The sequence below is a fragment of the Phyllopteryx taeniolatus genome, chromosome 6 (genome assembly GCF_024500385.1).
Source record: "Phyllopteryx taeniolatus isolate TA_2022b chromosome 6, UOR_Ptae_1.2, whole genome shotgun sequence".
NCBI classification, from domain to species: domain Eukaryota; kingdom Metazoa; phylum Chordata; class Actinopteri; order Syngnathiformes; family Syngnathidae; genus Phyllopteryx; species Phyllopteryx taeniolatus.
This window is the reverse complement of record NC_084507.1, coordinates 25,327,361-25,340,040: the sequence shown is the minus strand read 5'-3', so window position 1 is coordinate 25,340,040 and position 12,680 is coordinate 25,327,361. Positions and strand designations below refer to the sequence as shown.

Here is a 12,680-nt window from a genome sequence, read left to right as displayed (position 1 = left end):
AATGAAATACAGGTAATGCAGTTGTGCAGTTTTGGAAGTTTACAGTTACATATTGGGACTTTTTTTTCCGTTTAAATATTTTTGACAGTGGTTAAATCAGAACCTATTCACTGGTGAGTGGGGGGATCCTTGCAAGGAACACCTCCACCCCCGCCCAGTGCCGTCCAAGTATTGAAAAGGAAGCGTCACAATACAAAGACACACACGCTCACTTTGTTTTTGCACGGACATACGGGATGAGGACTACGACTGCAATTCTCCTGCTCCTCATTCTCCTCATGGTGCTCCTCCGGGCGTGCGTCGACGGCTACCGGCCGGTCATCATCGTGCATGGCATCTTTGACGGACCCAAGCAGTTCCAAACGCTGGCTCTCTTCATTAATGAGGTCAGATTTTCAGACAAAACGTGTGTGTGAAGGTGCATTCAATTTCTACACTGAACTCTGTTGACTTATGTTAGCTAGTTTCAAAGAGGAAAATTGTTAGCAATAATTGCTGTAGTTAAAAAAAAAATAATAATAAAAAAAATCAAGCATCATATTTCCCATAGGGTTTGGCTTGGGACTGAGAGTGCCACATAAAGTTCAAGCCAACACAAGAAATCCCTATTTTCATTTCGTGTCCATTGTTATTTTTTTTTAATTTATTTTAGAAAATATTATTATTATTATTATTATTATTATTAGAGTGCATTATTTTTCAAAAGTGGGGTAACAAAACGGAAGAGGGAGCGATGAGCCTGATAAAGTGATCAATGGTCTGTGTGATCCCACTCTTGATTCAATCAACTGTGCTTCTGTTTCAACTTTCAACCCCCTGCAGTACATTTCACACAAAAGTGCTTTCAATTCATAAAAATGGTACCAGAAATCAAAGACTCAGTCTCATGTATGGTAAGATAATTAATACATTACAGTGGTATCTCGAGTTACGATGTGGCAGCAAACAACAGACAGGCAGGAACTTGGGAGATAGTGAACAATTATTTACTGTAAAAAAATAATAATAATAAAAAAAGGAAGCTTCAAGCTGTTTATTGCCACTACGTTGAAGTTTACTGTCAAATTAAACAGAAAACAAGAGGACAGAAAGAACTAGTCAGGCTCGAAGGTAAGTGCGTGCAGATTTATTTCCACCTATTAAACTGCTTAGTCAGCTCATCCTTTTATTTATTGGAAGACTCATGGCTCTAATACCTTTGTGAAAGAGTTTGGGAAGATGATGTAATTACAGTCGTTTGCTTTTGTGTTGTAATAAAGTTGTTTTTGTCTGTTGTTTGTTTTTAGCGAGAATAACAGCACAATTAATTGGCAATTTTTCAGCGTATTAAATCAGCGATTGAACATGATTTTGGTGTGCTATTGTAATGATGTTGGTGGTCAATGGTATATGATAGCAATATAGAGTATAACCAACTTGAATGATACATTTTGTGGGAACTCAAGCAAGATGCCATTTATTTTTTGTCCCCCTGCAAAGTAGTCATGTTGGAGATGCTAGGATTACACGATATGCATTTATGTCTGTATTGTACTATCCCCTGGAGGCCAAGGCGCGCTCAGCAGAAGGCGAACCATTGGTAACCAGAATGTGAAGTTTAAACTCCTAAAGCCCAGTACACACAAAAACACAATCAAGGTGTTTTTGTCCCAATTCTGCCCCTTCCCGACCAACCACGTCAAATGGCAGACAATCTTATGTCTCATAAGATTATCCTATAAGATCGTCCTTCGGTCTTAGGTGTGTTAAGAGTGCATTTGTCCCAAACTTAAGGGTCCGAAACAGGTTGGGGCCAACAATCTTGAATAATGAACTCGTTCAATAGGTATGACCAAAACTCTTCATGTGTGTTGGGAAAGCCAACGTCTCCCAAGTGATAACTCCAAGAAGTGTGACGTGAAACGGAATATAGCCAATCAATTTGTATACAAGTGGGTTCCCTAGACTGAAAGAAGTATTTTCCAAAGCAAGTCTTTTAATTTATCTATAGCACTTCTGCCTCCATTCCCTTCGGCATCACTCGGCAAAGATCGGTGCATACCCGGAAGTCTCTGCCCGCCTTGTTTTTTATGAGATCACATGTGATCATGCAAGATTTCGAGATCGGTGGTGGAACAGAATTTTTATGTGTGTGGTGTTCTGTGTTAAGATTATCGTAGCAGACGACACAAAATACTACCAAAATTGTCAAATGTTCGAATTTTTAATTTCTGTGTGAGGTCTGTCAGATAAAAAAAATCTTTAAAGGTTTCAAAAATCCTTATTTGTGTAACAGGCCTTATAGATTCACCGCTTATAGTCTCATTTGTGTTGAAAGCTGATGTCACTGTAGCTGACATCGGGCTTCACCCAAAAAATAATTATCTGAATGTGTAAAATCTCAACAGCTGCATGACAAGCACAGCAATGTCCCGCTTTTGTGGGTTCTGTCCGAAAAGATCAGGCCAATAAATACTGTCCACTGAAGCTGGTGATGACGTGATAAATGTGAAAAAAAGAAGGGGCACCTAGGAGAGAACCTTGTGGGATGCCATGTGACAGCAGAATAGAGGGTGAATTGTGGCTCGTTGCAGACACATCCTGGCACCGAGGTGACGGTGGTGGACTTGTACAAGCACATGTCTAGTCTCAAGCCACTGTGGAAGCAGGTACAAAACTTCCACCGCGCCATTGAGCCCATCATGGAGAAGGCTCGGGACGGCGTACACCTGCTGTGTTTTTCGCAAGGTATAAAGCACACAAATACACAAACACACCAGATGCACACGTATTTAAAAAAATATTTGTATTGATGATTAAGTCAGATGATGAGATGAGCAAAGGTTAGCAAACCACATTCACACCCTTTCATCACTTTTTGTGCGCGCAAGTGTGTGTGTTTGTGTGTGTGTGTTCTCGTGTGTGTGTGTGTGTGTGTGTGTGTGAGTTAACAAGACAAAAGACTACTTAATTAGGTACAGCTGCAGAATCCATAAGATACAATACAGGAGCTGATCCCTATAGTTTCCTTTGTAATTGACTGTTATTCGTGCATCCTAATTATAGCTCTGTGTTATATTTATTATTTATATGCAGGTGTATTATTTTTTATAAGTCAAGCATTATATTGCCTCATTAGGCAGCTTGGGGGAGTGTTACAAAAAAAAAGGAAATTTTTAATCATTTTGGTCGAAATGAATTTTAGCATTTGAAACTATTATGTGTGATAGGATCCCTCCACAAAGAAAATTGATGGCGAAATCCATCCATCCATTTTCTGAGCTGCTTATCCTCACAAGGGTCACGGGAGTGCTGGAACCTATGCCAGCTATCTTCGGGCGAGAGGCGGGGTACACCCTGAACTGGTTGCCAGCCCATCACAGGGCACACATAAACAAACAACCATTCGCACTCACATTCACACCTAGGGGCAATTTAGAGACTTCAATTAACCTACCATGCATGTTTTTGGGATGTTGGAGGAAACCGGAGTGCAGGCACGCAGGCACGGGGAGAAGATGCAAACTCCACACAGGCAGGGCCGGGGATTGAACCCAGGTCCTCAGAACTGTGAGGCAGACGCTCTAACCACCGTTCACCTGATGGCCAAATATTATTTATATCCATCCATCCATCCATTTTCTGAGCCACTTCTCCTCACTAGGGTCGCGGACGTGCTGGAGCCTATCCCAGCTATCATCAGGCAGGAGGCGGGGTACACCCTGAACTGGTTGCCAGCCAATCGCAGGGCACATACAAACAAACAACCATTCGCACTCACATTCACACCTACGGGAGTCTCCGGGAATTTAGAGTCTCCAATTAATGCATGTTTTTGGGAAGTGGGAGGAAACCGGAGTGCCCGGAGAAAACCCACACAGGCACGGGGAGAACATGCAAAATCCACACAAGCGGGGCCGGGAATTGAACCCAGGTCCTCAGAACTGTGAGGCTGACGCTCTAACCAGTCGTCCACCGTGCCGCCTATTTATATTATAAATATTATTTTTTAAGCAACTAAGTTTTGAATTTGTTTTATAATGTCAGATATTCTGTAAAATGGAAAAAGGTTAAAGGAAGATGATGATGCTTATCATTTACAATTGTTAGTTTGTCAATCAATGCATAAAATTGTTGTTGCTTTGGTCAAATGCATTACAATTCAGAAACAATAATATTGTAATTACTTTCAAATTAGAGTAACTGGTAACATACAGTATATAGTATACAGTATATGGTGGTACATTATTACCATTGACAATGTATTTTTGTGTGTGTTCCTCAGGTGGTCTAATATGTCGAGCCCTCCTTTCCACAACCCCCAACCACAACATCCACAACTTCATCGCGCTGTCATCGCCCCTAGCTGGCCAGTATGGAGGTCAGATAGTCACACGCAGCTCCAAGTATGCCCACATATTATATCGAGCTCATCTCAGCGATGGTCTCCCGCACAGACACGGACTACCTACAGCAGGTGTTTCCTGGTTGCGTGAAGGACATGATCTTCCTGGTTTGTTACAACAGAGTGGGACAGAGGGTGTCTATTTGCCAGTATTGGAACGGTGAGTATAGATTATTGTGGTCCCAAATCAGAATTCAAACATTTCCATATGGATTATTCTGTAGTAATTAAATTATTGGATGGGTAGGTTCATATTTCCTTTCACCCTAAATCAGCTGGGATAGGCTCCAGCTCAGCTGCCAATATACCGAAGACAAGTGCTACAGAAAATGGATGGATGGCTTGCCTCTTGGCGTCCCACAAAGATCACTACTAGAAACCCTGACATTTGGACAAGAATATTCAATATGAATAATAATTGTGTCTCTATTCCACAGATCCTCACCATAGGCCCAGTTACTTGAAAAACAACAAATTTCTCCCAGTCCTCAATGGCGACACACCTCATGACAAGATTAAATGTAAACACACACAATTCACAATTCCTGATGTGATGTTGTACTATACGGCCGACATAACACAAAACACACTATGGTTCTGTTGGGAATCATTCACTCCACATACTCCCTAATCAGTATATAGAGTTTTTTAGATAGTTCATTTAAATAATCCTCAGAAAACATAAACATACACATTCAGTAGTTTAATTATTGGACAGAAGCAAACCACCTTCACATGAGGCTCATCAATTGTACTAGGTAGCATTATGTTAAACCTTGAACATGCAGGCATTCACACTATATGGTTGACTAAAAAACCCACTAACAACCCTTTTGCAGTGATTAGGAAATAGGTGAATTATTCTGCATACAGCGACTGCATCAATCGGGGGGGGGGGGAGGGTTGGATGGGGGGGGGGGTGGCGTTAGGTCCCTGAAGCCTCCTCGGAGTGGCCGGTTTTCGGGGCGCCTCGGTGGGCCCGGTGAACCACCCTGGATCTCTCGTGTGGGAGGTATTGCGTCCACCGGGCCCCACTCAGGTGGACTCCTGGGCCCGACCCCGCCTCTTGATTGGGTGGGGTCCTCAGCCCCCTCGCTGCAGGCACAGCAATTACAGGACACTTCTGGACACTCGCGTGTGTCTGCAGACACACACCCCTGGGACTTATTCGCTGGGTGTGGCACCACTCACTTATTGCGACAAATTACTTATAACTGTGAATTTCTTGGGCATCCCCTCACTTACACTCTGGTCCTGCAGATGTTTATGATTTACATAGCCACTCCCACCACAATTCAGTTGGAAAGTCGGGTCCACAACCTCTGTCCTGCATGCTTCCCTTCCTGTCCCTGTCCTGTCCAGTCCTGTCCTATATTGTCCTGTCCTTCCCTCACAGGATGTAGCACTACTGACCCATACAACACTCAAATCCAATGTCTCATTGTACTAGGTATATAAAGCTTTCCTTTCCTCATCTTGTTTACAGCTAGTGCTGTCTATTATTGTCTTCTTTTTCTATATTATTTAATTACCTTTTCACTCTCACTCCTTTTTGGTTTTTTTCTGTCATTCCCCTTTAAAATGTTTGTTCTGTTCTACTGAATGACTGTAATTCTCAGTAAAAATCCATCAGAATACAAAGGAACCAAAGTCGCATCTTAAAATGTCCACTGTGACACAGTAAAAATGTTCCAGCATAAAAGGGATACAGATGTTGTTTTCTGCTTGACCTAACAGCTGAACAGGAAAAAAAAATAATAAAAAAAGAGAGATATTGCTTTTCTAGTGGCTATCAGTTGTTCATTTCTTTACAAGATGCATTGTGGGTTATATTGAGAGCACTATATGGAGGATAAGCTATACTCACTTCACATTCCAAAAGCACGACAAAAATGCCAACTCACTGCATACGGCACTATACAATGATATGGAGTTTTTCCCCAACATGGCCTATATGGTAATAATGTGATAGTAAAAATACTAAATAATGTTAATATACCTTTATCTCAGCCTGGAGGGAGAACTTCCTACACATTAAGAAGCTGGTGTTGATTGGCGGACCGGACGACGGCGTCATCACTCCATGGCAGTCCAGGTTTGACACTTGCCTCTTCCATTTAGATTATTACATAGATAGATGGACTAAAAACCTTTGGGTTTGACATTTAAAGAAAAAAGAATATTCGACAAGAGATTCATATTCCAGGTTCAAAAATGCATGCTCTATATTAATCAATCATTTTTATTGATAAAACACATTTCATTCACATTTCAGGCAAACTCTAATGTGCTTCACAATGGTTAAAAACAGTTATAATACAATGTAATTATAGTGCAAACAACAACAAAAATTGCAGCTTTTCAAATTTAAACTGGATCTGAGATAGACAGGAAGCGCCTTAAATTGTAAATGTTTTTTAGATGATAGGATGCTGATCTTGTGATGTAGTTAATGACTTCTGAAATTAAGATTCTTGTCAATGATTAAACCCAGATTTCTTGCTTCAGTTTTACTGTCCCAGGATAGGGATGTGAGATGTGTTGCGATTTATATCTGTTAACCTGTGCCCCAGAGATGAGTATTTGTTTTGTCTTTGTTAAGTTGTAAATAGTTATCTGTTATCCATTGGTTAATGTCATTGATACATTATATGAGGGAATGCCTGGGCGATAGATCCTTAGAATGTCAGGAAATATAAAGCTGTGAGTCCACTGCATAGTTATGGTAATTCTGCATTTGACTTGAAAAAGTGGAAGCATGTACAACCCCAATTCCAATGAAGTTGGGACGTAGTGTTAAACAGAAATAAAAACAGAATACAATGATTTGCAAGTCATGTTCAACCTATATTTAAATGAATACACTACAAACACAAGATATTTCATGTTCAAACTGATAAACTTTACTGTTTTTAGCAAATAATCATTAACTTTGAATTTTATGGCTGCAACACGTTCCAAAAAAGCTGGGACAGGGTCATGTTTACCACTGTGTTGCATCACCTTTTCTTTTAACAACATTCAATAAACGTTTGAGCACTGAGGACACTAATTGTTGAAGCTTTGTAGGTGGAATTATTTCCCATTCTTGCTTTATGCACAGCTTCAGCTGTTCAACAATCCGGGGTCTCCGTTGTCGTATTTTACGCTTCATAATGAGCCACACATTTTCAATGGGAGACAGGTCTGGACTGCAGGCAGGCCAGTCTAGTACCTGCACTCTTTTACTACGAAGCCACGCTGTTGTAACATGTGCAGAATGTGGTTTGGCATTGTCTTGCTGAAATAAGCAGTGGCGTCCATGAAAAAGACGTTGCTTGGATGGCAGCATATGTTTCTCCAAGACCTGAATGTACCTTTCAGCATAAATGGTCCCTTCACAGATGTGTAAGTTACCCATACCATTGGCACTAACACAGCCCCATACTATCACAGATGCTGGCTTTTGAACTTTGCGTCCATAACAGTCCGGATGGTTCTTTTCCTCTTTGGCCCGTAGGACACGACGTTCACAATTTCCAAAAACAATTTGAAATGTGGACTCGCCGGACCACAGAACACTTTTCCACTTTTCATCAGTCCATCTTAGATGAGCTCGGGCCCAGAAAAACCGGCGGTGTTTCTGGGTGTTATTGATAAATGGCTTTTGCCATTTTCAAGTTTCAAGTTGCATTTACGGATGTAGCACTGAACTGGATTTACTGACATTGGTTTTCTGAAGTGTTCCTGAGCCCATGTGGTGATATCCTTTACACATTGATGTCGGTTTTTGATGCAGTGCCGCCTGAGGAATCGAAGGTCAATGGCATTCAATGTTGGTTCTCGGCCTTGCTGCTTACATGCAGTGATTTCTCCAGATTCTCTGAACCTTTTGATGATATTATGGACCATAGATGATGAAATCCCTAAATTCCTTACAATTGTACGTTGAGGAACATTGTCCTTTCACTGTTCGACTATTTTCTCACGCACTTGTTCAGAAAGAGGTGAACCTCGCCCCATCTTTGCTTGTGAATGACTGAACAATTCAGGGAAGCTCCTTATATACCCAATCATGGCACCCACCTGTTCCCAATTAGCCTGTTCACCTGTGGGATGTTCCAAACCGGTGTTTGATGAGCATTCCTCAACTTTGTCAGTCTTTTTTGCCACCTGTCCCAGCTATTTAGGAACGTGTTGCAGCCATAAAATTCTAAGTCAATGATTATTTGATAAAAACAATCAAGTTTATCAGTTTGAACATTAAACATCTTGTCTTTGTAGTGTATTCAATTAAATATAGGTTGAACATGATTTGCAAATCATTGTATTCTGTTTTTATTTATGTTTAACACAAGGTCCCAATTTCATTGGAATTGGCGGTGTAAATATTGAATAACAGTGGGCCTAGAATTGACCCTTGGGGAACCCCACATGTGATGTCCTTTCTGTTAGATGCAATAGTATGGGTGGGTAAAGTACACATATGGCATCTAATTTATTGTAAAATAAAATACAATAGAAGCATATTAGTAAAATAAACAATGTTACATATACAGAACATGTAAGATGTTTTGAATTCATGTATTAAATAAGTTATATTGGCCTCACTGTTCCAATACTTCCAAAGGTGATTCGAGCAATGTGATTTAACAGAAGTGACAAAAATGCATTCACACGGTTCATAGCATTAAGCTTCTCTCATTTAAAAGCACAAAAATAATACATGGTCCCTACTTTACCACCTGCATTTTTCCTGGCATCTCAAATTGAAACTAGTGAGTGACAAGAAATAGGATGTTAGACAAGTCCCATTTCCTAAAATAAAGCAGTGCTGAGTTGGGGCATTAAGAGGTTTATATGTTAATGCCCATTTCCTTTTTTTTTAGCCACTTTGGATTCTATAACAGCAAGGAGCGCGTTGTCGAAATGAGGAACCAAGAGGTACCGTGCTTTAACTTTGGTGTTTCAGTTCACTATTCCGTGTCCTGTCCACTACCGCAACTGTATCCATCTGCGCCTTTACAAAGATAACAATGCTCAGTGTTAATTAGCTATATAGTGGACCCCAGTTTATTGCGGGATAAACGTTTCAGACCCATCTGCAATAGGTGAAACTCGGCCATATAAAGATATAAATATAAACATTTAATAATTATTTTTACCTATGCTTTAAACACATTTAAATTTAAACTTATTAAAACTCACTTTTAAAGTATCCCTTAGCATGCTCACGCTCTCGCTCGCACAGTTCTTGGTTCAAGATGTTATTTGTCACTCAGTGTCAAACAGTGAATTTCTTTACCCATGTACAGTTTTACAGGAACGACACCTTCGGACTGAAGACGCTTAGCGCTCGCGGCGACCTGTCGTTGTGCCTCTGCTCTGGCGTCAAGCATATGCACTGGCACTCCAACTTCACCGTGTTCACTAACTGCATTGAGAAGTGGCTTACTTGAACGGAGGGGGAGGGGAGGGCTATGACAAGCCATTTGAGCATTTATTTAACAGCCTTCATATACCGTTAAAGGTCCATGTACTAGTACCGTAATTTCTCGTGTATAATGCGCATTTTTTTCCCAAAGCAATTGTCAAAAGTCAATAGTTCGTATTATACAACATAAGTATCTTGGAAATGGAAAAAACTTTCACATTTTATATATGTATGCCGCCATCTAGAGATTATGAAAAAGCTGTACACTTTCATTCCAATATGCCATCACCACCTGGAGGTTATGAGAAAAGGGTACACTTTCATTCTAGTATGACCCCCCTACCTAGGGGTTATGAAAATGATGTAGCCTACACTTTCATTCCAATATGACAAGGGTACGTATGACTGCATATATGTACGGTTGTGCTCATAAGTTTATATACCCAGGCAGACCTTGTGCGATATTGTTTTTTTTTTTAATATGACTCATGACTGAACAACAACCATGATTAATTTCTTTATGGTTATGTTTTGTTTAATGATAATGTTTTTCATCTGCCTCACAGTTCTGAGGACCGGGATTCAAGTCCCGGCCCCACCTGTGTGGAGTTTGCATGTTCTCCCCGTGCCTGCGTGGGTTTTCTCCGGTTTTCTCCGGTACTCCCGTTTCTTCCCACATCCCAAAAACATGTGTGGTTGGTTGACTGAAGTCTCTAAATTGCCTGTAGGTGTGAATGTGTGCGCGAATGGTTGTTTGTTTATATGTGCCCTGCGAGTGGCTGGTGACCAGTTCGGGGTGTACCCCGCCTCTCGCCCGAAAATAGCTGAGCTAGGCTCCAGCACCCCCCGCAATCCTTGTGAAGATAAAGCGGTACAGACAATGGATGGATGGATGGATGGATGATGCTTTTCTAAAATGCTTGAAAGTTTAATTTGAATCCCATTAAAACAAAATTATGTCTTTCGCCTGGCCCTTCATGTTTTCTTTAAAGAATTTTACCCATCTTACAAATTCTGCCTGGATAATCAAACATATGCGCACAAGTGTGTGTTTTTTCATATACTAAATAAAAGTAGGGCTGTGAATTTCAAAATAAGAGCAAGTAAATAAAAATGAAGTAACGTGTTCCAATAAAGTGCTTAACTTCAGAATAATTATTTGAAAAAACTAACCAAATACAGATAATACTTCATGTTTTGATCACATGGGTATAACCAAAATCATGCACAGTAAAAATGCATTGCACATAGGTAGAAGTGTTCTCCAGAATTTTGAGGTCAACTTTGGGGGTGTGTACTATACATGGGTGCGCATTTACATGAGAAATTATGGTACACTCTTTGTCCTCACCATTAAGACAATTCAGAGCATGAGTAGTATAACGAATAAATGCTAAATTTATTCCATATCCTTGGTATTCTGTTTAAGGTCCATGTACCAGTGTAGTCTTTTTTTCTCAATAGTAGGACAATTCACAGCATGAGTAGCATATCGAATAAATGCTCAAATGCTCAATTGATTCAATATCCTTAGTATCCTGTTTAATGTCCATGTACTAGTGCACCCTTTGTCCTCAATAGTAGGACAATTCCGAGCACAAGTAGTATATTGAATAAATGCTGGAAAGGCTTTCCAAAGCTATTTGAGCATTTATTCAATATTCAACAAGTGCGCTGAATTATAAATGAAAACTAGTGTGCCGCGAATGAATGCTCAAACAGCTTCCCATAAAGCCGTTTGAGCAGTTATTCAATATTCTTGATATCCAGCTCAAGGCCCCTGTACTAGTATGCTCTTTGTCCTCCAGTAGGACAGTTTTGGCATACAGGTAGTTTAACTACGTTTCTATTGTGAGGCAAAAACCGCACATTAATTGACATCTGCCCGCTATGTTAACTTGTACAATTTTATAATGTCACTAGTAGTACTAGTAGTATGATTTATTTCCCACTAGTACACAGTTTTGTAACACAAGTAACATGTACAGTTACTTGTTGTTGTACTAGTGTGCCAAATTGTCTGACCGGCATTCTCTTTGTACCTTAAGATGGATATCTAGGATATTGAATAAATGCACAAACAGTTTGCCATAAAGTCATTTGAGCATTTTTTTCTCAGCACACAAGTTTGTGTTCATAATTCAAGATATGGAAAAGAGTGCTCAAACAGCCTTCCATAGCAGACAAGCATCCAACAATCTAAATGGATGCTTGTGATGATACTGCAGAGAAAGAGGAGTAAAGGAAGTCAAATGTCATTGTTGTCAGGATTTTTTTTTCATTTTTAGTTTAAAAAACAATAAAGCTACGATTCTTTGTATATAGAAATTCAATAGTGACTACTTCCAAATGACTTTGTATTTAAAAAAAAAGATTTTGCAACGTAGTGAACATTTGATATTATGCTTTGTGCCTTTTTACAGGAACCATGAACCATGTTGACATGCAATAACCATGACAATGCTGTGAAGTTTTCTCGTCGTTAGACTTGTAATTTTATTGAACAATAAAAATGTAAGACTATTTGCCTATCTCATCAATTTTCCATCTTCTCTGCTTCAAAATTGCTTGTTTTTCTACCCGTGGGCAGCTCTCTGGTTTTCATGTTGGTTACACCTTTAACTACTATAAATGTGGTTTTCACAGGCAAAACCCAAGCCACTCACTCGCCTCTTCGTGTGGATTATTCCATAATACTGTACATACATCCGTACGTACAGACAGACAGACAGACAGGCAGACAGGCAGACAGGCAGACAGATAGATAGATAGATAGATAGATAGATAGATAGATAGATAGATAGATAGATAGATAGATAGATAGATAGATAGATAGATAGATAGAACATTCACACAAAAAAAACAGGTAACCATGAAGTACTG

General features: G+C 39.9%; 1 protein-coding gene across 3 annotated transcripts; it reads left to right on the top strand.

Annotated features, from left to right (window-relative positions):
* Positions 1–215: 215 nt before the first annotated feature.
* Positions 216–12,310, top strand: LOC133480049 (lysosomal thioesterase PPT2-A-like). Of its 3 annotated transcripts, none has more exons than XM_061777697.1 (8): positions 216–386; positions 2,574–2,727; positions 4,265–4,360; positions 4,437–4,544; positions 4,822–4,905; positions 6,395–6,479; positions 9,253–9,307; positions 9,679–12,310. In XM_061777697.1, exons 1-8 carry the CDS (start codon positions 237–239, stop codon positions 9,820–9,822), a joined length of 876 nt encoding a protein of 291 aa, XP_061633681.1. In that variant the 5' UTR covers positions 216–236; the 3' UTR covers positions 9,823–12,310. The 3 variants fall into 3 exon arrangements, with proteins under 3 accessions (XP_061633681.1, XP_061633683.1, XP_061633682.1); XM_061777699.1 differs by having other exon boundaries at positions 12,221–12,275; XM_061777698.1 differs by lacking the exon at positions 4,822–4,905.
* Positions 12,311–12,680: the final 370 nt, after the last annotated feature.